We start from the raw sequence: 23,604 nt of genomic DNA, 5'->3' as shown, positions 1-23,604 counted from the left end.
CTACTTCTACACTTGCAGTCAGGTGATCAAATTTTGGGCACTTGGCAACTGGCCTGTATTTATGGCCTTTTTTAGCATTCCACAATAACATAAACATGATTGGCAAAAGAATTTTGCCAGAAACTGGCATTTTACTTCCCATTTCCAGCCAAAAATGTCCATTGGATATAATGGACTTGCTTAACAACTGTGGGGTTCACTTAACAACCACCTCAAAAAGGTAATAATGTCAGATGCGGTCAGCCATGATCCACTTAACAGCTGCAGTGGCTTATACTCTAATTCCAGGTTCAATTATGGCTATAGATCAAAGACTACTTGTAGTTCCCCTTTGGAGAAGACCAGAGCAAAGTAGGCATTGAAGAGCACAGCCTTCTCCTCATCGCGTGTTATCTTCTTCCAGCTTTGAGTCCACCTTTTTTTTCCTTTCGATTTACATAGCAAAAAATGACATTTTTGTTGTCCCTTGCCAGGTTCCTTTTGTAGGATAAATTTTCTTTCCATGGAGGTTACCTACTTGCTAATAGATACCTACTTGCTAATAGATACCTTTGGCAATTACATATATATTAAAATGCCATGATGCATCTATACCTAAAAAGATCAGAATTGTACAAGCTGTGATGTTTCCAGTGACATTCAATAGAAGTGAAAGTTGAACTTGAAGGAGCAAGATAGAAAGAGTATTAACCCTTGAACTTTGATATTGGAGAAGACCTCTGAGGATATCATGGACAGCCAGGAAAACAAACAAACAGATCATTAAAGAAATCAGAGTTCTCACTCAAGGCACAAATGACCTAGTATGTAAAAGCTGTGCAAAGACCTAACTCTCTGGAGAAGGCTGTAATGCTGAGAAAGATGAAAGAGAAAAATAGTAGTATTTTATTCATTATTCATCCTGTCACCATATAAAATAAAATAAAAACAAAATATAGAATCTGATTCCAGAGTAAAATAGAGAAAATAAAATACATATGTGATAAATACAAAGAATTCACACCACCTTTTTGTGATGCCCTGATCTGTTCGGGTTTTGAACTGAAGTGCCTTAACTGTAAACTTAGCATTAGAGCCTAGGAGGAAATAGGATAATCTGCAGTTCAGATCCCAGTGGGCTTTTCTTTTAAGTAGTGAGGTTAAATAAAGGTAAAAGGTAAAGGTGTCCAATCATTTCTGACTTTGGCTCGATGCTCATCTCCTTTTCCTAGGTGAGGGACCCAACATTGTCCAAAGACACTTTGGTGTTCATGTGACCAGCATGAGGCTCAAGGAACGCTGTTACCTTCCACCAAAGTAGTACCTATTTATCTACTTGCATTTGCATGCTTTTAAATTGCTAGGTGGGCAGGAGCTGGAGCAAGTAACAGGAGCGCACCCTGTCATGTGGCACTCAGGTCTCACACGCTTGCCAGCTTTCCAGCTGACAAGCTCAGCGTCTTTAATTGCTTTAATCGCACCCCCTTTGGTGTGGTTAATTATCTAAGCCTAAAAGGAAGTACAGTTAGTTGACATTTAGACAAAACATGTTATGTCCTCTCCTGATATGGCAGGTGATGGCAGCACCCATATCTGGCCATAAAATCCAAGATTGTGTCAATCTTGCTCTAGGACAGGCCCTTGTTAATAGTTGTGTCAAGCTTGCTGCCAGGTATCTTGGAAAATAGTTTTGATATTAGCCAATCATTGAAAAAAATCTACTTTTTTTTTTTTTTTGCTAATACCTCCATGTCAGTTTGACATTGACATCTCTGTTTAAATTTTTCTCTTGCCTGAGAGGCAGTTGAGAGTAAATACTAGGTGGAGAACCAATGCTGTGAATAAACTTTGGTAAGTCAGCTTATCCATGAATTGAGCTAGACCATCCTTAACTATTCCATGAAACATATTTAGTCTACCAAGATCCATTGAATGAATATTCTGCCAGTGTGTGAAAACTTTAATTATTGAATATGTATGGAATGGGTACCTATTTCTACTCTGACTGCAGGGGTTGACATGTTCTTATCAGTTCCCAGTTTGCTTCTTAAAAAACATGATCAATTTAGATAGATTTTCTAAGGCCCCACAAGTCTGCATCATAAGTCGAGGTCGGAACTATGAATACTTTCAGGGACTCAAGATACCTAATTAATTATAAATAGTTTATATAATACTTTAGTGCTTGCCTTTGGCCCTTTCCGAATTTCTTTTTAAATGATTTACTCACAACTATGGGTTGGTTTAAAAAAAAAACACTCCTAAATGAGTAAACAAATTAACTTGTTCAATAGGCTCCCCATTTAACTGCCATTTATATGCCAAGTTTTTTAAAGTAAATGTTAGATTAGAACACAGTAGGTATTTCACAACAGCCTATTTGAGACTATGCCATTAGAACAATAATGACAGCATGTAAAAGGATATTAATAAATTTATTATGAATGTTTGGCATATGAGTGTCTGAATAATCCTGGACATAGAGGTTAGAAGCATTGGGACTAGAATACAACCCTTCTACCATCATTATGAGTAGGTATCCTCTTAGACAACCATTTACCCTGTGAATCTAGAAAATTAAAATCATCCTAAAGCTACTATAACCTGAATTTTATAATCATATAAATGACTCAGGCAGTGGTGGGATTCAAAAATGTTTACTATTAGTTCTGTGGGTGTGGCTTGGTGGACATGGCAGGGAAAGGTTACTGCAAAATCCCCATTCCCTCCCCACCCCACTTTCCAGCTCCGTTCTCCTGTTCAGGGCAACAAAAGAAGATCGGCTAGGAGGCAGTGGGGGCGAGGCCAACCTATTGCCAGTTCTCCAAACTACTCAAAATTTCTGCTATAAGTTCTCCAGAACCTGTCAGAACTGGCTGAATACCACCTCTGGACTCAGCCTGACCCTCTAGAGATCTCAAAAGAAATAAGGGGGGCTCACAGCTGTTCTCACTGATCTGTAAATGTAACCTCCATATTTTCAGAGGTTAATAAACTAGTTTTATATATCCTTTTACATACCATTCAGGAAACACTATCTGTTCAATTTCTTTAAGATTATATATGTGTTACACAAAACAAGAGTAAGCTGTTTACAGATATTGAAGCCCATGTGAGGGAGGCTAATGATCATCAACTAACCACAGTTAATTCCAAGGCATATCTGATACTAGATTACCTATGCCTCGTGGAGAGGCTACTAACTAATCTTGAAGTGAGGTAAAATTGAAGGTTATATTGGGTCACGTTTAGAAGGTAAGAGAAGAAAATGACCGACCAGAAACAATGTGGGTGGACTGATTTACAGTGACAATGAGTAGACTGTTGGAAGACCAGGTTAGAAACAGAGTTTCATGAAGAAAATCTATCTAAGATTTTATAACAGCCATCACCAACTTGATAGCACTTAATCAACCATCCTATGGGTACCCACAGTGTCAGGATTCTATTTTCTGGCCCCCATTGGATCCAATTTAAATCAGATTTGCCTTTCGAACACATTCTTCCCAGTTCTTTTCAAGCGTAACCCACGTTTGCTAGAAGATCCTCATTTTAGAAAAGTGTCTTCACAAGCAAATTGAAACAGTTCCCTTTGGCACCATCTGTATACCCATGTGTTCATTTCCAGTATTGTCTATTTTCCTGGGCCATGTTCCTCGATCAAAAAAAAAGGGAAGAAAACATCATTTGTGTTCCATTTCCTTCAGTGCATTATAATCCCTTACAGAATCTTCAAGAGTGTGTCTGGTTATGTCATGCATTCCCATATGGATTTTTAGAAAGGAATATTTGTCTTAAAGATGTTTAAAACATCTTGGGAGCCTTTTTGCAACCTTCTGAAAGTATGCCACAGAAAGGCAGCATACTTCTTTCGATAGCTTCTGACAAACAAATGGTTGCTTCAGTCTTTCTCAGAAGGGAGCTTGTGATTAGGATGGCCAACTGTCATTGCTTCCAATTGAGAAAACAGGTAGGAGTCTTCCCTTTGAAGGATCATCTTCCTTAGTCTGCAGCTGCTCTTCATTAACAATAGTAAGTTGCTATTTATTTGAAATTTATTTTTGAACTCCTGAGTATAAGGACTCTTCTTGTCAGGTTTGAGTCATTGGGTCATGTTCCTCTATCTCTCTGTCCATGACCTCAGCTCCAAGACCTTCAGTCTTTTGGAAGGTTTCTTGATGCTTCTCTGTCAATGTTCCCTATGTCCTATTCAAGAATCTACAGATAAGCTGGAAAATGGATCGTTTTGCCTCTAGACCTTTTCCCTTTTTTTCCGTAGTGCAATTTGCTGTACTTTTAGCCATATAAAGACCTTGTTGACTTCATAGAAGAAAATAAACATAGTATGTGCTTTGTAGGTCCCAGGAGCAGTTTGCTCCCTGTTTTTCTGAAGAAGAGTAAAATCAATAAAAATCATCTGCCAAACTGGTTGTTCCCCTGTCTGCTCCCTCGGTGAGCTGAATAGGGTCACAATAACCTGGGAGAAGGCGTCACGTGATTTTTTTTCCCCAACAATCCAAATCAAACATATTCTGCAAGTCTGGCATAGCCCTGCATCAGCATCAGTAATATCGATCTTAAGCTTATAGTTACACTGGAGTAATGTCAGCTTGGAAGGCAGAAAGATGATTTGAGACACATTTTGGGGTTCATGTAGCTTCTAAAGCGGATGTGTCTTTTATCAGGATTAGATGGATGTGTTATTTGTAAAAGAAAATTTTGTTGTTAGTTGCAAAGTCATGTCTGACCCATTGCGACCCCATGGACAACGTTCCTCCAGGCCTTCCTGTCCTCTACCATCCTCTGGACTCCAAAATAATAAAAGGCAGGTTACAAATAGAAAAAAGAATCTCAGGGAAAGTTGTGTTTGATGCTTTGGAATTATAGAAAGTCCTTTATGTTCCTGCACAGTGCAGCTATGCAAATTTTCAGGGCAGGTAAACTGAGGCCTGCATGATTCTAAAGCTACAATAGAATGTTTGAATTGTTTGCAGGTGATTAACAATGAATCTAATTCCCTCGATATATGTAGATACATACACACACAAAAACAACATCCACAACAAAAAGATGACTCTCTAGACTTTTGATTTCTAGTATTTCTTAATTGTTGTCTGCCATCATAATATAGTAAGGAGAGAAATGAGTAACTGACATCCAAGGTATATCATATAAGAAAGGAATTGAGCAAAAGTGGTTCATGTTTCAAAACAGGGATTGCAGTAATGTGTGCAACATTTATTGCATAATAAATGTACATAATTGATGGGTTGCAGCAACGGCAGGTTGTTGTGTTTTGATTCAGTACTTTAGAGATCAGTATGAGTTATTATGCAATCAAAAATGTTAATTTACTATGATTGAGACCACTGTTAAAACTAATCATAAGGTGATAAGTGACATGCATGTAAATCAAAGGTATTATGTCAAATCTCTCTATAGGTTACATCTTCAGGAAAGAATCCATATCTTTCACCATGATATATCTTCATGTAAGTTCTCTTCATATTTTTAATTGTCCATTGTAAATGGTTTGAGGGAAGAACATTCTCTTGCAAGAATGTACAAGAAAGCTGGAAAAGCCTTTAATCTACTTAATCACACAACAACTGCAAAATGAAGTGACGGCTTCTGAATCTCCCAACATCTTTTGTTCCCCAGTATATGCTCATAACTTGGTTTTAAATGATAACTTCTACTATAAGATCAGACTGCATAATTTTTCTATACATTGTTAAAGAAAGGAAATAGTGTGTGGGAAGTTCTTATGTACAATTTTAAACTGCAACTTTAAACACTCAAAGAGCCATTTGGACCTGTTTCCCACAGAAACACCAGGAACCAATAATTTAACAACTGGTGTGACTGGTTGGGTGTGGCCAACTCAACGTCACTCACTCCCACCCAGTCACATGACATCCCTCGCCACGCCTACCCTGCTGGTCATTAGGGCAGAGAACTGGTTGTTAAATTGTTTGCCTGGCCTGGCCTGGCCTGGCCTGGCCCCAGCCCGCCTCACCCCTCACAGCCACCTCTCGCCACGCCCAGCCTCAGGTGTGTTGTTCATCCCCACCTCTCTCTCTCCTCTGTCTCTCTCTCCCCCTCTCTCTCCTTTTTCCCTTCTCTCTCTCTCTTTCCTCTCTTTCTCTTCACTCATTTTTCCTTTCTGTCTCCTCTCTGTCTCTCTCTCCTCTCTCCTTTTCTGTCTCTCCTCTCCTTCTGTCTCCTTCTCTCTCTCTCTCCTTTTTCCCTTCTCTCTCTTTCTCTCTTCTCTCCTCTCTCTCTCCTACTTTTTCCCTTTTCTCTCTCCTCTCTCCCTTTCCTCTCTCTTCAGGGGATCTGCCCCTCAGAAGCTCCATTTCAGTCAGCAACACGCAAGACAAATGTTGCAGAGCCTCTGCAGTTGTTCATAAGGACAAACAACTGCCATGGTGCTGCACGTTTTGTAGTGTTGAGACTTGTTCGTAAATGCTAGAGGTAATCTATGTTTATCACGTAACTTTGAATGTTCATTAAGGGAACGCTCGTAACCTAGGTATTATCTGTATTTGTAAAATCAATATACTTTTCATATAATCTCTTTTCAATTCAACCAACTAGAGCTGTTCCATTATATTTTGCAATTTTCTTTTGAATAGGTGTTTCTTTTCAATATGATCTATTATACTGTACATGAAAATAATCCTTTCACAGTTTTTTTTCTTATTGGATTCCAGTTCTTGAAATAGACTCTCACTAGGATTATGCTTAGAATCGGATTGTCTGAAATTCAAAAGAATATTAAAAGTTCTTTCTCATGGCCATCTGTGAAGTTTTTAAAATAAAGGAATAAATGCTTGCCTGTTACTTTGAATGTCTAAAATGCGTTTTAATGCTTTCTTCATTGTAGTTCCTTTGGAATGCCTTCAGCCTTGGGGTTTGGTAGATACTATCATCAGTAATCCACCTTACATTTTTCACGAAGATATGAGTGACTTGGCAGCAGAAATTCTCTGGTATACCCATCTTTTCTTCATTTTCCACATTGTATATTGTTTTTTCTTTGCTGCAGTTTTAAAGCCAAAGACTGTGATGTTGAAAGCCCTGGCATTAATACAATCTCTTACAATTATTAAGGAAATAATAACAACAGCAATCTCTCCCAAATCTGAATTCAGATATGTTTTCCTTTCCTCTGACAATGTTATTTTCTGCATGGGAGGAAGTAGGTTACATATAGACATTATAGAAGGAAAGTTGTAGTAGTCAATTTTAGCCAAAAATCTGAAAGAAAATGAAGCATTTTTTCAGGCTAGCTGTCGGAAAGTCTCAATAAAAGCTTATGTTTTTTAATAAAATTGGTTAATCTGAAAAAAGTGCTACCAGACTCCTCCTGATTTTAGGTTACATATAGATAATTGGATTTTTTATACCATGGCAAAGAGAATCTGTAAGGAGAAAATTGCATAGAAAGATTTTCTTTTTCCTAAAAAAAAACCCTTCCTTGGATATCACAATCATAATCCAGGCAGTTTATGTCTACTGTTAGTTGTTGAAAAATGAAGCGAGATTTCCTTTATGAATGTCCTTTGCTGTCCTGTTGGATCTTTCCAAAATCTCTTAACATGGAGATTTAGGACTAAAAAAAAGTATTTTTTTAAACTCTAGAAGACTAGGAATGTTCTAGTTAACCATTCAGTTAACTATTAGGTTAAACAAAGCATTCCAGGATTTTGGGTGGCTAATGGATCTGCTGTTATTGCCACTGTAAATAATTCATTAAAGGATTTTATAACACTTTCTATGTAATATTATACAAACAATAGATTTCAGCTTATCTCTCTTTAGTCAGTCTCCATAAGTCCTGTTCTTATTTAGTCCCACACCTAGAGAAAAGTACTAAGTTTGGAGAAAAGCATCATGATCACATCCTCCATTTATGACTTGCTCATCTCTTTTACTGGAAAAATCAGTCCCAACACTATCTTCGATGTGTTTCAGAGATAAGTACTGGGAATTTAAATTAATGGACCTTTTTTATCATGCCTATTTTGCCTAATAGAAAGTCACCTGCAGCAGCGTTCCCCGTCCTTTCCGGCTTTGCGGATTGGGGGGGGGGTGGTTCCGCATGGGCGACAGGTGAGCACGTGCAGCTCCATTTGCATGAATTACAGGCATATGTGCCTGCCACCCGCACAAATGGAGCTTTGCGCACGGGCTCACCCATCACATTCACAGCCCAGTTCTGAATGGGACCCAGCCCAGTAGTGGGCCACAGCCCAGGGGTTGGGTACCCCTGCCCTATAGCACTTCCATATAAAGAGTACAGATAAATTAGACACAACCCCCCGGGCTGTGGCCCACTACTGGGTTGCGGCCCATTCGGAACCAGGCCATGGAAGTGGCAGGTCAGCATGCACACGAAGCTCCATTTTGCAAGCCACCATCCAGTGGTTGGGGACCCCTACCCTATAGCACTTCCATATAAAAGAGTAGGGGTAAATTAGACACATTAGTTTGGTTAAAATTGAAAGCTGGTATTGCTGCAATCTTTTTCTATGAATGCTTTTGTTGACATTGGTCTCAGTAACACAGTAAATGATTATCATCTCCAGAATGATCTACTGGAAATCCCCCAGGTTTTCCAGTAAAAATCTAGTACCAGGAATTTCCATTTTCATTCCTAGTGACCAAATTGAATGACATGTTCGCCTTTCCAATATCTTTTGAATTTTCTGTTGTCTGTAAAGCCAGGATATGACTTGGTTTTTAGACGTGTCTTTGGTTTCTAGCTTTGAGGACCTTGGTGCCCTGGATGGAGGAATTGATGGGATGAGCATCATCAAAGAAATTCTGAAAATGGCCTCTTACATTCTCAAGGATTGTGGGTAAGTACTGACTGCTTCTTTTGAAATAAGTTCTGTTTTAAAGGTCTAAGGAACTGGTGAAGAAAAGCAGGCAAAACAGCAGGCAAAAAGGAGGAAGCAAGGAGATTGAAAACACATTTTCAAAGAGCAGCAAAGAAAGACAGCAAAGTTTACCGGGACCAGCATTGCAAGCAAATAAAAGAGGGCTGCATGAAGGACCATCCCAGGAATGCATTTGTGTAACTCAAAAAAGATACAAACACCATTTACTGCTCAAAAAAGCATCATCAAAAACAAGCAAGGGACAGAACTATCTGATCAACAAGGTGTCAAGAACAGACAGCAAGCAACAAAGAGACCCAGCCTCCTCAAGATTATGAGGAGAGGGAAACAGAAATAGAACTAGCCATCCTTCCGGAAGACATGGGCAACGAGTCAGTTGCCAAACAAAATGGTGTCAGCTTTTGATGCCATTCCCGCAAAATTGCCAAGGCCTTTACCACCAACAATTATCACAGACTTGTGCCGGAAAATTTGAGAAATAAATAAATAGCCACAGGTTTGGAAATAGTCATAGTTCCTTCCTTGGTGAAAAAGGGTGACTCTAAGAATTGCTTCAATTACTGCACAATTCTTCACACTATCAAGATTCTTCTTAAGATCATACAACAACATTTGGTGCACACCATTGAAAGGAAATTACCAGGTCTTCATGCTGTCTTCAGAAGGGATCATGGTACTGGTTACCATGTAGTAAATCTGTGCTGGAGCATAGAAAAATATCAAATATCAAAAGAACATCTACATCTGCTTTTAAAAGAAAACTTTTAAATGTGTATCATAAAAAGCCACGGAGAGCTCTAGAAGTCCTGGGAATATCAACACATCTGGTTAAGTTGGTACAGTTACTGCACGCAAATAAGAAGCTACTGTGCATATGAAGGCACTGATTGGTTCAAAATAGAGAAAGGAGTGCAGTAAGTTTGATTCTTCCACCTTTTTTATTCAATCTATATGCTGAAGTGATCATGAGGAAGCTGGAACTTGAAGAATCAGAAATCAGAGTAAAGATTGGGGAAAGGACCATCAACAATCTTCAGTAGGATGATGACACAACTCTCCTTTGGAAACCAAAAAAGTTCTAAATTATCAGATCAAAATTATTAAGGAAAAAAGTGAGAAATCTGGCCTCTTCCTCAACATAAAAAAACCCCAAGCTTATAATCACTGTGAGGAATGAAAATGTCAAAATAACAATTGATGAAGAAGAGATTGAATGCCTGTAAGAAACCTCTTTTTCTAGGAATGCAGATTGATCAAAAACAGTGAATGCAGTCCAAAAGTAAACAATTCAATTGCAATGGATCACACAGCAATGATGAACATAAGTAGAGTACAGAAAAACAACTAAATGCTGATTAGTCTAAAGTATTGTGTTTCCCATATTTACCTAGACATTCCAAATGTGCTTTTTCAGGAGGCAACTGGACTTTCTTGGGTTTTTTTTTCTTTGAAGACGTTTCACTTCTCCTCCAAAAAGCTTCTTCAGCTCTGACAGGCTAGTATATTCCTTGCAGACAGCTGGTCATTTACATCACTTAGTTTAGAGGGTCATTGAAGCACTTGGAGGTTTATCTGTGTCCTTAGGGTCACCTGAGCCGAGTTCCTGATTCCTGTTCTTATGACCCAGAGGACACAGATAAACCTCCAAGTGCTTCAACGACGCTCTAAAGGGGTGCAAATGACCAGCTGTCTGGAAGGAATATAAATATAAATCCTTCCATTACCCACTATCCTGTCAGAACTGAAGCAGCTTCTTGGATAAGAAGCAATGTCTTCAAAGAAAGAGAAAACAAGCAAGTCCAGTTGAAAAAGCACCTTTGGGAAAACTATGACCTGGATGACTGACAATATCTACAGACTTTTATATCTAACTAGAGTTACGAATTTTGGGCCGTGAAGTGGTCGACTGGACAGAAGAAAACTAACTTTCAAGCAGTGATGTTAGAGTTTCTACAAATTCATTGGACAACATAGGTGACGAATAAGCAAGTACTGAAGCATATAAAATCAGACATATCACTGGAAGGCAAAATCACAACATCCCACCTTGCTTATTTTGGCCATATGTGCTCAAACTCACTGGAAAAAGCATTATACTCAAATTATTCTGTGAAAAAAGAAAACAAGGCTGCCAAACAAAGACAGTGGCTAGACGTTATATAAGCCGACACAAGCCAGAACATAAAACAACTGAAAGAAGCCTTTCAAGGTCAAAAAAAATAGAGCTCATCCATAGAATTGCCAAAAATCAGACAAGTTGAACAGATAGCATCATCAAGGAAATGGAGGTGACATTTTCTGCTTTGTACTTTGCAGCCAAAATCATCTATGCAGAGTTGCATAGAAGCATGCACATCAGAGAGCAACTTCTGCTTTTTTCTGCCAGTCATTTCCCAATTTTAGAGAGAGAAGAAGTAGAGAAAATGTACATAACTGGTAGAGTAGATCCTATTCTTGCTAGTGCACTCAAATCCCAAAATGCAAAGTGCTTATGGATACCAGCATGTTTAGTGGCATTTAGCAAGTTGAGTTTCCTGCCTCACCTGTTTTTTTTAAGATGATTTGTAGTTTTAAATATTTAAGGACTAGATATGGATAGAAGTTAAAGAATGTAACTACCATTCCTCTATATGAATGACATCAAATTGTGTGCTAAGAGTGAACAAGATATTGTTTGCTGATTTACCCAACATACAGTATACAGTGAGAACATCAGGATGTCCTTTGGACTGTAGAAGTATGACCGGATGCTAGTCAAGAGACTAAAAGTAGTTAAGACTGATGGGATGAAACTACCAACAGGCCACTGGTAGACATACGAAACCCACTACAGGTGCCTTGGTATCCCAGCATCATATGGGAAACACAATGAGGAGGCAAATAAAACAACAACATTCAAGTACTAACAAAGGATAAGACAGGACCTGAAAAGCTGGCTCAATGATAAGAACAAAATCCAGATCATCAACATATATGCCCTGCCAGTCATCAGATTCCCTGCCAGTATAGTGAGCTGGCCAAAGAACAACATAGAAGTTCTGTTATGAAGGCCTGGGATCTCTTCACAATGTACAGAGATTTCACCTCATGTCCAAACTTAGAGACTGTACACCAACTGGAAAGAGAGCAGACGGGGCCTGTTAAATCCATTGTCCTGGATGAAACACTGAGCAATCAGGTATGAATCAATAAAATGACACCCAGAGATGAGCTGCTAAGAGAATGACTTGGCTAGCAGCAGACAGGGAAGGAAGATCAAACAAAGGAAATGTTGTTGCAAGATAAGATCCTGAATGAGATATACCATTGACATGTGGCTGAGGTGGCAGGCCTTGGGAAATCCTAACAGCAGCTGGAAAGGGCTGGACTAAAAGACAGCACTTAGGTACTGATCCAGAGGTGGGTTGCTAATTTTTTTACTACTGGTTCAGGCACGCTCCTATGTGTGCTCATGACGCTTCTGCGCATGCGCAGAAGCGTCAGGGTGGGTGGGTGGAACCTCCCAAAGCCATTTCTACTGGTTTGGCCGATCTGGGCCAAACCAGTAGCAACCCATCTCTGAACTGATTATAGCAGTAGAAGAACAGGCACTAAGTGAAAAATGACCAGGCTGAGCTTGAGGGTGGAGTCAAACACATCATCATTTTGGAGTCCCTACGTTCCCATAAAAAACCATAAAAAGTCCAGCCCCCTCTTGAAGGCTGTTGATTCTTATCTGGCACCAATTTCACTTGATCAGATTCTTGTGAATGTAGCAAGAAATAAACGTAGTGAACTCTAATCTGGACCTTTTGGTTTCCTACACCTGACATTAAACACCAGAGCCATAGAAGCAGGGGTCTACCATACCAGACAGGACCCAAGGGGCAAACTATGCAGAAAGGTCTCAGAGACACTCCAACCAGGGGTGGGTTTCTGCCAGTTCTAACCTCTTCCCATAGAAGAGGTTCCACAAATCCACAAAGTGCTGTTTAGAACCGATTCCATCTCCCTCCCCCCGCCAGTCCGCACATCATCAAGATGAAGAGCGAGAGGAGGAATTCTGGGAGTTGAAGTCCACAAGTTATAAAGCTGTCAAGTTTGAACACCCCTGGGGTTTTTTTCCTAAAGGGTTAGGGGTGCAAGGGTCTTGTAACTTGACAGCTTTAAGACTTGCGTGCTTCAAATGTTCTGAGCCAACATTTTGGTTGCTAAGCAAGAGGTTGTTAAGTGAGTTTCATCACATTTTACAAGTTGGCCACGCCCACTGGGTCACATGGCTGGCAAACCACTCCCACCCAGTCACATGGCCAGCAAGCCACTCCCACAAAGCAGGCCACACCTACAGAAAAGGTTCTAAAAAAATTTGAAACCTACCACTGACTCCAACACATTAGTGGCAGGGTGTAAAATGAGAAAGGACTAGCCACTCAACCAAATATCATGATAATAGACAAGGGCCAGATGACAATGGTGGTGGTAGATATAGCAGTTCCAAGAAACCGCAACATCTGGAAAGAGTATGAGAAGCTGGAAATGTACCAGGACCTAGAGAGGATGAGAAAAGTAAAGGCTCCAGTGGTGGAGCAGTTGGGGCTGTAACTGTTACTTTGGGAGGGTGACTCCCAATAGATCCCAGGAACAACATCAGATCATCTCACTGCAAAAGAGTGCAGTGCTGGGAACAGCAAAGAACCTTCAAATTTCAATATTGAGGTATATAATTGTTTTTTCATAAATGATCTGTGATTGTTCTTGATCACCATGGCAATCATTTTTTTGAATGGGTGAGATGTGACATCCACTTATGAGGATGCCTCTGACATGCTTCTGTGGAGTATTGGGATGGGAAAGTTTTCTATCCCATTTCCAAAATTGAACATGTCCCCCCATATCCAAGAAGTTTGACTTGTCTGGTTTTGTTTTGCTATTTAACTTTAATACTTTAATAGGATTTGTATGCCGCCCACTCCCATTGGGACTCTATTTAGTGATTTGCAAATCAGAAAAAAGAGAGATAGAGAATGAAACTTTTAAAAAAATTCTGAGTAGAATTCTGTCCCCTCCCCGTCACCTTTTGAGTAGGAAAAGAGAGGGGAAAAACATGCTGACTGGCAGGTCATGTAGAGTCATATATGAGAGCCAGTTTCATCTAGTAGTTAAGGCAACAGACTAGAAAGCAAGAGACTGTGAGTTCAAGTCCTACCTTAGCCAGGGTTATTGTGCATAAAATGGGAGGAGAAAAGTGTATTATAAATACAAACACACAGGTTGTTAGTCCTCTACCTTCCATTCTTATTTACAAGCATGCATTACCATATAACGTGGACAAACTAACTATTAAGTTATATGCATTGTCTTTGTTCTCAGAAGTATTATACTGTGCAAGTTACATAGTGTGAAAATTATTGCCAACACAATGTGCAACCTATACCAATTACTGATACTCGTATGAGTGTAATTTAAAGTCTAGTTATCACCTACAAAGCTCTGTAGGATAGCAGGTTAGTTATTTGAGGGACCATCCTTCTCTCACTGTTTTTGTTTCTGTCCATCCAACAAGATTAAATGGAGTCAGCATGCTCTGTGTCTTGTTCATTAAATAATGTCATCTGATGAGATCCAGGAAACAGTCTTTTTCCTCACACTTTAGGCTAGGACAAGATGTAGGTTCTTTTTGTGAGAGGTCTGTTCCAGCAGAGAGACCATCTTGCTTTTCTGTTGACTTTTTTAAAAAAAATAAATTTTATTCAACATTTTTTAAACATTACAGTTACACTTTTACAGCTTTCAGTTATCGGTATTTTTTCCTCTAATTTTGAATTTTCCATTCCAAGGCCTACTGTTTTATACATATACCTCCTTATTTCATAGTTATACATTTATATAATATATACAACATTTACACCTCTGTTACTCTGTAAATATATACCATTTCCTTTTGTTATACTTTCTATTCATTATGCATTAATTTTACATCTCTTTTCTAGGCAATTATACCACCTATTCCATGTCTTATAATACTCTGTTTCCTCTCTATCCCTTAGTTCCATCGTTAATTTATACATTTCCACGCATTCTAGCATCTTTTTTATTGTTGTTCTGTCTATTTGCTTTTCAATTTGTACATTGCCCAGTCATTGAGAATTTGGGCAATTTTAAAAATGTGAAATTATAAGAATAAAAAGCTTTTTTTCTCACATAGCCCTTAACTACCGGTAATATTGACTGAAACCGCTGTTTCCAAGAATGCTTTGAGATTTAAGAATTATATAATTGAAGAAAATTATAGTGGAAAAGTTGGAATTATAAAAGAAACATTGAAAGAGGATAAACTATTGGATGGAAGTGTTATATGTTCTTGGACTATGTTCATAAACAATTATAGCAATTTGGGAGTGCTCCTTTGGGGGAAGATAAAGGCTGCTTCTCCCAGTATCATCCTATGCTTTGGCTTTGGTGTATCTTTCTGTCATTAGGGACACACCTGTTTACCAGAAAACCTTGCTCTGCTGCTAGTGATCTGCATGAAAACAGGTTGAGAGATAAGAAATTCTAGGTGGTTTCATTGTTTACAAGTAAAAAATCTGTTCAAATCAGTAGGCAAAATGCTTGCTATATTTCAGTCCAATATCTTTATTATAGTATTCTAGTACATGCTATATAAAGAAGAACAGAAGGGAATTTGCAAAAAAAAAAGCAGCAAACAACACAGAAAATTATTGTGAAGCTTTGAATAAGACTGAAAATTTCATATAATTTCCACTGAAGAGAAAATACAGTGCTTCTTCTAAAGCAGTGGCCCCCAGGGACCAGTTCCATGGAGAAAAGTTTTTACATGGACCAGAGAAGGCATGGTTTTGTGTGCTCCCCACATCCTGAGGATGGGGCTTTGCTTGTTTGCATGGCCCAGTAAAAACTGGTTAGAAGATCTTTCCTGCTCTCTTAGAAGACCAGTTTAAAGGAAAGAACTTTGAGAGAACTTTCATTTGTAACCTGAGTCATTAAGTACCATTTTCCAAGGTCTTAATTTTTTTTAAAAATAGCAGTAGACTTATATACCGCTTCATAGGCCTTTCAGGCCTCTCTAAGCGGTTTACAGAGAGTCAGCATATTGCCCCCAACAATCTGGGTCCTCATTTTACCCACCTCGGAAGGATGGAAGGCTGAGTCAACCCTGAGCCGGTGAGATTTGAACCGCTGACCTGCTGATCTAGCAGTAGCCTGCAGTGCTGCTTTTAACCACTGCGCCACCTTGGAATTGTTTCTCATAGTTCTCTTCCCAAGATAGAGAAGTCAGCAACACAGAGAGGAAAAATTTCCTTCTCTCGCTAATGTAAACCTCTTCCATATGTAACTTTAACTGAGCCTGATTGAGTCAATGTTGGGGTGAGAAACAGGAGAAAATTTACTTCATTTTAGTTTTTTTGTTGTCTGTTTATTTTGTGGACTGTAAAATGCTGTGAGTAACCTTAGTCATGAGTTTGGATACAAAATGATTAAGTCATCATCACTGTGCATTTTGTGGCTCCTTTGTCCTTGCTAAAGTATTTTCAAAAAAAGCACATAATATACTTTACATGTATAAAATGTAAATTTCAAAATTATTTAACAATTGAAAAGTTACATATTTTTATCCAAATGAAAACAATAATTATACTATGTTTTGTGTACAATATGGCCACATGACCACAGAGACATCTTTGGACAGCGCTGGCTCTTCAGCTTTGAAACGGAGATGAGAACCACCCCCTAGAGTCAGGAACGACTAGCACATATGTGTGAGGTGAACCTTATGTGTACAATACACACACATCAAAACAATGTTAAAAAGTAACTGAAATAGTTAATAATTTATGAGTACAAGTAAGTTAAAGTTTCGTTGTACAAGAAATAAAAAAAATTACATTCTAAAATCAATCACTTACATTGTGACCTATATCATCAATTATACAAAGTTCTTTTTTTTCTGGTTACTAAACCTGTGTGCCATATTACAGGCTTCAATGTGAAAGCTAAGCCAGATTTCAGTTTAATAGCTAAATATTTTTCATTATATTTATTTTTGCTATAGCAGAAATTTGTTTTATGAGAATGTTTAAGTACTTACAAACCAAATATTGAATTTCTTCACTGCCAAAAATACTATCTTGTTGCAAGATTAATATTTCAAATGCAATCCACTTTACCATCTGGGAATCTGCCTGCCAGATGGTTCAGTACTGTGGCATGTTATCATTATTTATTTTGGTTACCATATTAGCAAAAAAAAAAAATCGCTTCAGGGCTGAAGCGAGCAAAGTATCCCAAATATTGTGCTTTTGCCTTCCCTATCTTGGTTTTAGGAAGCTCAAAAATCTCAAGTGGCACATGTGGCTCCATTAAAAAACAAATACATTTTGGATTCTACAATATTGTAAAACAGTACCTGGCTGTAAGATCATTCCCATCCTTCCTTCCAGAAATATTGAACTATTGTTTTGTAATTTCTAATTTATTCTTTCATTGCAAGATGACTTAACATCCATCTAACTTTGTTGAATGGTCTATATGGGACGACATCATTGACTGCAACTCAGGTTGTTAACTATTAGTTTTGATTCCATTCTGAAGTGATTTATCCCACTTCCTTCTGGAATTCTTCATAATTTGCTTGGGGTGCAAAAAGATGGCTTTTTGACTGAATGTCTATTTAGGTACTCAATCTGCCATAAATTTCACAGCTTTCCATCAGCAAAATCATAACAAATTTTGATTTCTGCACTTGCAGGCATACTATACCCCCAGTTTCAGTATAAGAAAATATTTTAGTGAACCTGCTCAGGCAGGCATTTTGATTTTTCCTTAGTTTAAGCTAATTCATTTATGCCACAAAGCCCTGATAACTTAAAACCTGCTGTCATTTTTCAATTTTCTTAATATATTGTAATAGTCTGGCACCAAGTTTTGAACTACAGGGCGGGGCATAACCTTTTCCTAGGGGGTCACAGCAACACTTGTAATAACAACACAAATAATTCATACACCATTCGAAAGCCCATCAAAAACTGAGTTTATTGACACGATTTAATAGTCAGTATGACCACCATTAGCCCTTCAAACAGCATTCAAACGAGGTGGATAAGAACACAACAAATCTTCAAACAGTTCCGTTCGATTTTCCAGATTTTCCAGAGGGCGGGGCATAACCTTTTCCTAGGGGGTCACAGCAAGATCGACAGCAGTTTACAACTTCCGCGACACCTCATTTTAAAGCCCATAAAAAACTGAATTGAATGAGCTATTAAATGTTAAATTTGTTTCGGTTGAAACTTTGAGAATGAATTTGGAAACTGTGTTGAAAAATCTGGAAAATCGAACGGAACTGTTTGAAGATTTGTTGTGTTCTTATCCACCTCGTTTGAATGCTGTTCGAAGGGCTAATGGTGGTCATACTGACTATTAAATCGTGTCAATAAACTCAGTTTTTGATGGGCTTTCGAATGGTGTATGAATTATTTGTGTTGTTATTACAAGTGTTGCTGTGACCCCCTAGGAAAAGGTTATGCCCCGCCCTGTATATGCTTTGACATCTTTGTGGGATTAAATTTACATTATTGACCTATTGCAGCATTAGCTTCAGCATAAATCCTGGGCAAGAACTTAACCTTCTTCCTGCTACAGCTGAGTCCCTTCTTTGCCTGGAGGCCAAAAAAGGTCTCCATGCTTCCACCTAGCTCCCAAAGGCTGGGCCAAAAGCTTTACTGTCCTCTTCCTCCCTCTTTCTCTGGGTCTCTCTCTCTATCTCTCTCTCCTTCCTTTGCTGGTGCATCATCTCAGCGAGCAGGAGACAGCAATGGCTGCTTGCAGCCATACATATGCGCACCTTAGAGAGACCATTGCCTCTAAGGCTTGATCTCTGAATTAAGCAGACTTTCTGAAAAGTAAAATTAAATTATTCCTAGGAAAATAATTGCTAACAGCAACGTTGTGAGCATTGATGAAATGCCAGCTGAACTTATAGTTGATGCAGTTAATTTTTGTAAGCCGTTTATAAGCAATTATAGATAACTCATTACAAGGATGAATTTATAGCCAAATAATAGAAAAATCAGTGCTGAAGGATGCTTTAATTACACAGCACTTTCATTTATCTCCTATGCTAGTATAATAATGATCATGATTTTTCAACCCATACTTCAATAATACATGGAACAAGAATTTTGCCGGATGTACAAACTACTTTCAAAAGAGGCACCTGAGAATATATTGGTACCATTTAATAATGAAAAAATCAAGAGGATTCTCCCACCCCCAACTTCAAGGCTTTTCACTTTGTAGACTACAACATTTTGGATAGCCCTTACAAATAAGAATGTACAAGTATTCCTCAACTTATGATCAACTTGAGCCCAAAATTTCTGTTGCTAAGTGATGCATTTGTTAAGTAAATGTAGCCCTGTTTTACGACCTTTTTGCAATATTTGTTAAGTGACTCATGGCAGTTAAGTTAGGAACCCGGTCGTTAAGTGAATCTGGATTTCCCATTCCCTTTGTCAGAAGGTCGCAAAAGATGATCACATGACCCCAGGACCCTGCAACCGTCATAAATGTGAACCAGTTGCAAAGCATCTGAATTTTGTCTTAAGTGTGAAAGACAGTCATAAGTCACTTTTTTCAGTGTCGTCGTAACTTTGAATAGTCACAAAACAAACTGTTGTAAGTCAAGGTTGACATGTACCTTTTAAATAAAAATAAGATCCTTTTAGTGGGAATTTATGCTTCAAACTAAAATAAAGCTGCATTTTTCAATGGATTTAAGTGAAAATTAATGGAGCTGTCATATGTAAACTGGTGCCTAGTGGGAGACTGGAATTGAGTAGTCTGCCCACACAAAATAGATCATCAGTTAAAGGAATTTAAATGATGCAGCATAAACTACCAAAAATATATTTCAAAATGATGAATAATCTTGAATTAATGAATATATGGAGACATAAAAATGGTGATTCTAAAGAATATATGTATTTTTCAGAAAGGCATAGATCTTTCTCCAGAATAGAATCATAATTTGGCCACTTGTGTTAACAAAGTTGAAATATTGCCAAAAATGTTCTCTATCCACAATTTAGTGACTTTAATATACAAGAAGATTTATAGATGGAGATGGAGATTTATAGATGGAGATCAAAGGAAATATTAAGGTAAAAGGTAAAGGTTCATCACACACATGTGCTAGTCATTACCGAAATATTACTACAATGTAAATTGATAGTGAAAAAATGTAAAAAGAGTCTTAATTTTTTTGAGAATAATTTCAATAAGTGTACTGATAATAAAATAGTATGGGATGTCAGTAAAGCATTCGTGCAAGTAAAATTTATTCAGCAGAACAAAATGCTGAACAAAAAGACAAGAAAAGTTACAAACGATTCTAAATGATATAAAGATAAAAGGATGAGCTAATGAGATCTCCAGGGAAATCTCTGATGGCTTACAACCTAAAAAAATATCAATATATGCAACAAGAAAAATGAAAGAAACAGTAAAATTGGTAAAATGAAAAAATGAAAAACTTACAGTGATACGACTGCACAATCATGTTCACAAAAGAAATTTCTATAAATGCCTTACATTAAAGACATGAATTACATTAAAAATGCTGGAACTGTTTTGATGGAAAGTAGGATCTGGCACAAAAAAATGGGGAAGTCACTTGGGCAAAGCTACCCCCTGGAGGGTCAGACCTCACCAAACTTTAAACTAGTACTATTCATATAAATATTCATCAATTAAACATGTTTAATAAAAACTATTTTAAAAAACAATAAATATTCATCAATTTATATAATAAAGGAAATAGAGTTTATTTTCCTCAGATAAAAGAATGAATAACAATGGATTTCACCCACAGCATTAAATGGATTTTTCCCTACAAGAATGTCAGATCTACTGCATGATGAACTGGGAGCTTTTTCTTATAACCTAGGGTCGAATCTGTGAGACCTCTTCTACTTATGCATCATATGATTGCACCAGCATCTATCCAATTTTTCATTTAACTCGTACTCGTAATAAAACCAAAAAGCTGCCAAAAGCAAGCCATACATATGGTTAAATTGGAAGTTTAGTGTCTGAATTGTTGCTAAACCACCCCAATAGGTTTTTAGCAATAGCAATAGCAGTTAGACTTATATACCGCTTCATAGGGCTTTCAGCCCTCTCTAAGCGGTTTACAGACTCAGCATATTGCCCCCAACAACAATCCGGGTCCTCATTTTACCCACCTCGGAAGGATGGAAGGCTGAGTCAACCTTGAGCCGGTGAGATTTGAACCGCCGAACTGCCGAACTAGCAGTCAGCTGAAATAGCCTGCAGTGCTGCATTTAACCACTGCGCCACCTCGGCTCTTTTACATTTGCAAAAGTCCACTGGGACCACATTCACAGCATGCTAATTTGTGTATTTTTAAATTTTGTTTAAGTTTTAAACAAGATGGTTGTTTTTTAATCTTTCAGGAGTGTATATTTAGAAGTTGACCCCCGGCACCCCAAAATGGTAACAAATTGGCTGTCCAGTCATCCGGATTTGTTCCTCTTTGTGTCTGCTACACACAAGGACATCTATGGAAAGTAAGATGTTGAGGATTCCTAGATTTTCATTTCTCTTGTTTCTTTATGCACCAAGCTTTTTTTTTTTAAGAATTTTTTTTATTTTTGGTTAAGCAGACAAACACAACACAGACACACACAAAAAAATCATCTTTCGTTGCATATTGTAGAAGTGTGTCGATTGGTTACAAATAACTTTCGTGCATCTTTTCCACAATCATTACTTATACCATGTTTCCCCGAAAATAAGACAGGATCTTATTTTCTTTTGCCCCACGAAATATGGCCTTGGGCTTATTATAGGGGAGGGCTTATTATTTTCTGGGACAGGTGAGAAGCGACGCGCGCCTTTTACCTTTCCAGCTCTGCCGCATTCCACGCCATTGTGCTCAGGGAAGCGGCTGGTAAAAAAAAACCACCTCGCAAGTTCAATCAAACTTCTTGAAATCGCGAGAAGGTTTTTTTTTAACCAGGGTTTCCCTGAACACAATGGCAAGGAACGCAACGGAGCTGGAGAAGTAAGAGGCACGCCTCGCGGCCCAACACCGCCCACCTCGCCCAATGGTAAAGGCAGCCTGCCTGGTTCCCTTCCCCGCCGTCCCTTTAGCGAGGAGTGGAAGGGGGGAGAAGCGAGGCGCTCCTGTTACCTTTCCAGGTCCGTTGCATTCCTCACCCTTTTGCCCATTGAATCCCCTTGTAAAAAAAGACCTCATGAATTCAACTTGCGAGATTTTTTTACGAGGGGATTCAATGGATGAAAGGGCAAGGAACGCAATGGACCTGGAAAGGTAAGAGGTGCGTCTCGATTCTTTCCCCCCCGCCTGCCACCCCTTGCTAAAAGGATGGTGGGAAAGGGAACCAGACAGGCTGCCTTTACCATTGGGGTGGGCAGTGTTTTTTTGCACGAGAAGGAACAGGGGAGGGGATGATCGCATTGTTGGCCTGCCGCTGTTTTTGCAGCGGCTCTTTGCGCGGGAGGGAAGGGCGGGTTGTTTGACTGTGGTTGTTTTAACATCCTTTTGCATGAAATAGTCCAAAATTAAAAATACATCCACATAGTAGCATTTCCTTAATTATTTCTAATATCATCCAATAACATTACCCCTTTATAGCATGTTCTAAGTAAAAATTAATTATGCTTGATAACAAGATTTTTAATCCTCCTTTCCAAATCACTGTTTACAATTTATATCCCAATTCCTTTTATTAAAACAGTACATATATATACTATTAACTATATCCCTTGTCATTTCATTGTTATTGTTATAATTATTATTTATTAACAGAAATTCATTCGCCAATTATATCAAATTTCCCCTCATCAAACCAACATATGTATGTACCTTATTATCCTCATCAATTATTTATTTAACATAGCACTCTAGAGATTATAAATTACTAATCACTAATTACTGGACCAGACTTCAGCTGGTCCAGAATGCAGCCGCGCGAAGCGATCGTGGGTGCACCTCGTTTCACCCACGTAACACCTATCCTCCGCGAGCTGCACTGGCTGCCTGTTGATCTCCGGGTGCGCTTCAAGGTGCTAGTTGTCACCTATAAAGCCCTCCGTGGTATTGGATCTGGGTACTTGAGAGACCGCCTACTGCCAATTACCTCCACTAGGCCAATAAGATCCCATAGATTAGGCCTCCTCCGAATTCCATCAGCCGGTCAATGCCGACTGGCAACTACCCGGAGGAGAGCCTTCTCGATGGCTGCTCCGACCCTATGGAACGAACTCCCCATGGAGATTCATACCCTCACCACCCTCCGGACCTTCCACATAGCCCTTAAAACCTGGCTGTCCCGACAGGCCTGGGGCTAAAGACTTCAACCCCACCCGAATAGTATGATTGTTGTGCTTTTAACGATGTATTGTCTTCATGTGTGTAACTTGTTTTGTCCTTCCCTCCCCCTGAATTGTGAGCCGCCCTGAGTCCCCTCAGGGAAAAGGGCGGCATACAAATAAAGTATATTCTATTCTATTCTACTAAAATTAACTAATTTTTTATTGTCATATATCAGCCTGTATCCTTCCAATAATAATACAGTTTTATTTCTTTTGTCATTTGTGGAATTGATCTTCTATTTATTTGCAGCAAGATTCTTATAGAACTCTTATAAAAGTTCTATAGGCAACCCAC

General features: G+C 38.6%; 1 protein-coding gene across 3 annotated transcripts in view; it reads left to right on the top strand.

Annotated features, from left to right (window-relative positions):
• Positions 1-23,604, top strand: part of HEMK1 (HemK methyltransferase 1, mitochondrial release factors N(5)-glutamine) — a 90,937-nt gene that overhangs the window by 25,194 nt on the left and 42,139 nt on the right. For all 3 annotated transcript variants that reach the window (XM_087709240.1, XM_087709241.1, XM_087709239.1), the window contains exons 7-10: positions 5,422-5,471; positions 6,869-6,974; positions 8,751-8,846; positions 21,365-21,478. In XM_087709240.1, the coding sequence (XP_087565366.1) occupies positions 5,422-5,471; positions 6,869-6,974; positions 8,751-8,846; positions 21,365-21,478 (366 nt within the window). The remainder of the gene's footprint in view (positions 1-5,421; positions 5,472-6,868; positions 6,975-8,750; positions 8,847-21,364; positions 21,479-23,604) is intronic.

This window comes from Thamnophis sirtalis, unplaced genomic scaffold (assembly GCF_051295495.1).
Source record: "Thamnophis sirtalis isolate CommonGarterSnake01/CBP01778 unplaced genomic scaffold, rThaSir2_p1.2 scaffold_3, whole genome shotgun sequence".
In the NCBI taxonomy this organism is placed as follows: Eukaryota; Metazoa; Chordata; class Lepidosauria; order Squamata; family Natricidae; genus Thamnophis; species Thamnophis sirtalis.
Note: the sequence above shows the minus strand (reverse complement) of the source record. Positions and strands in the feature narration are given on the sequence as shown.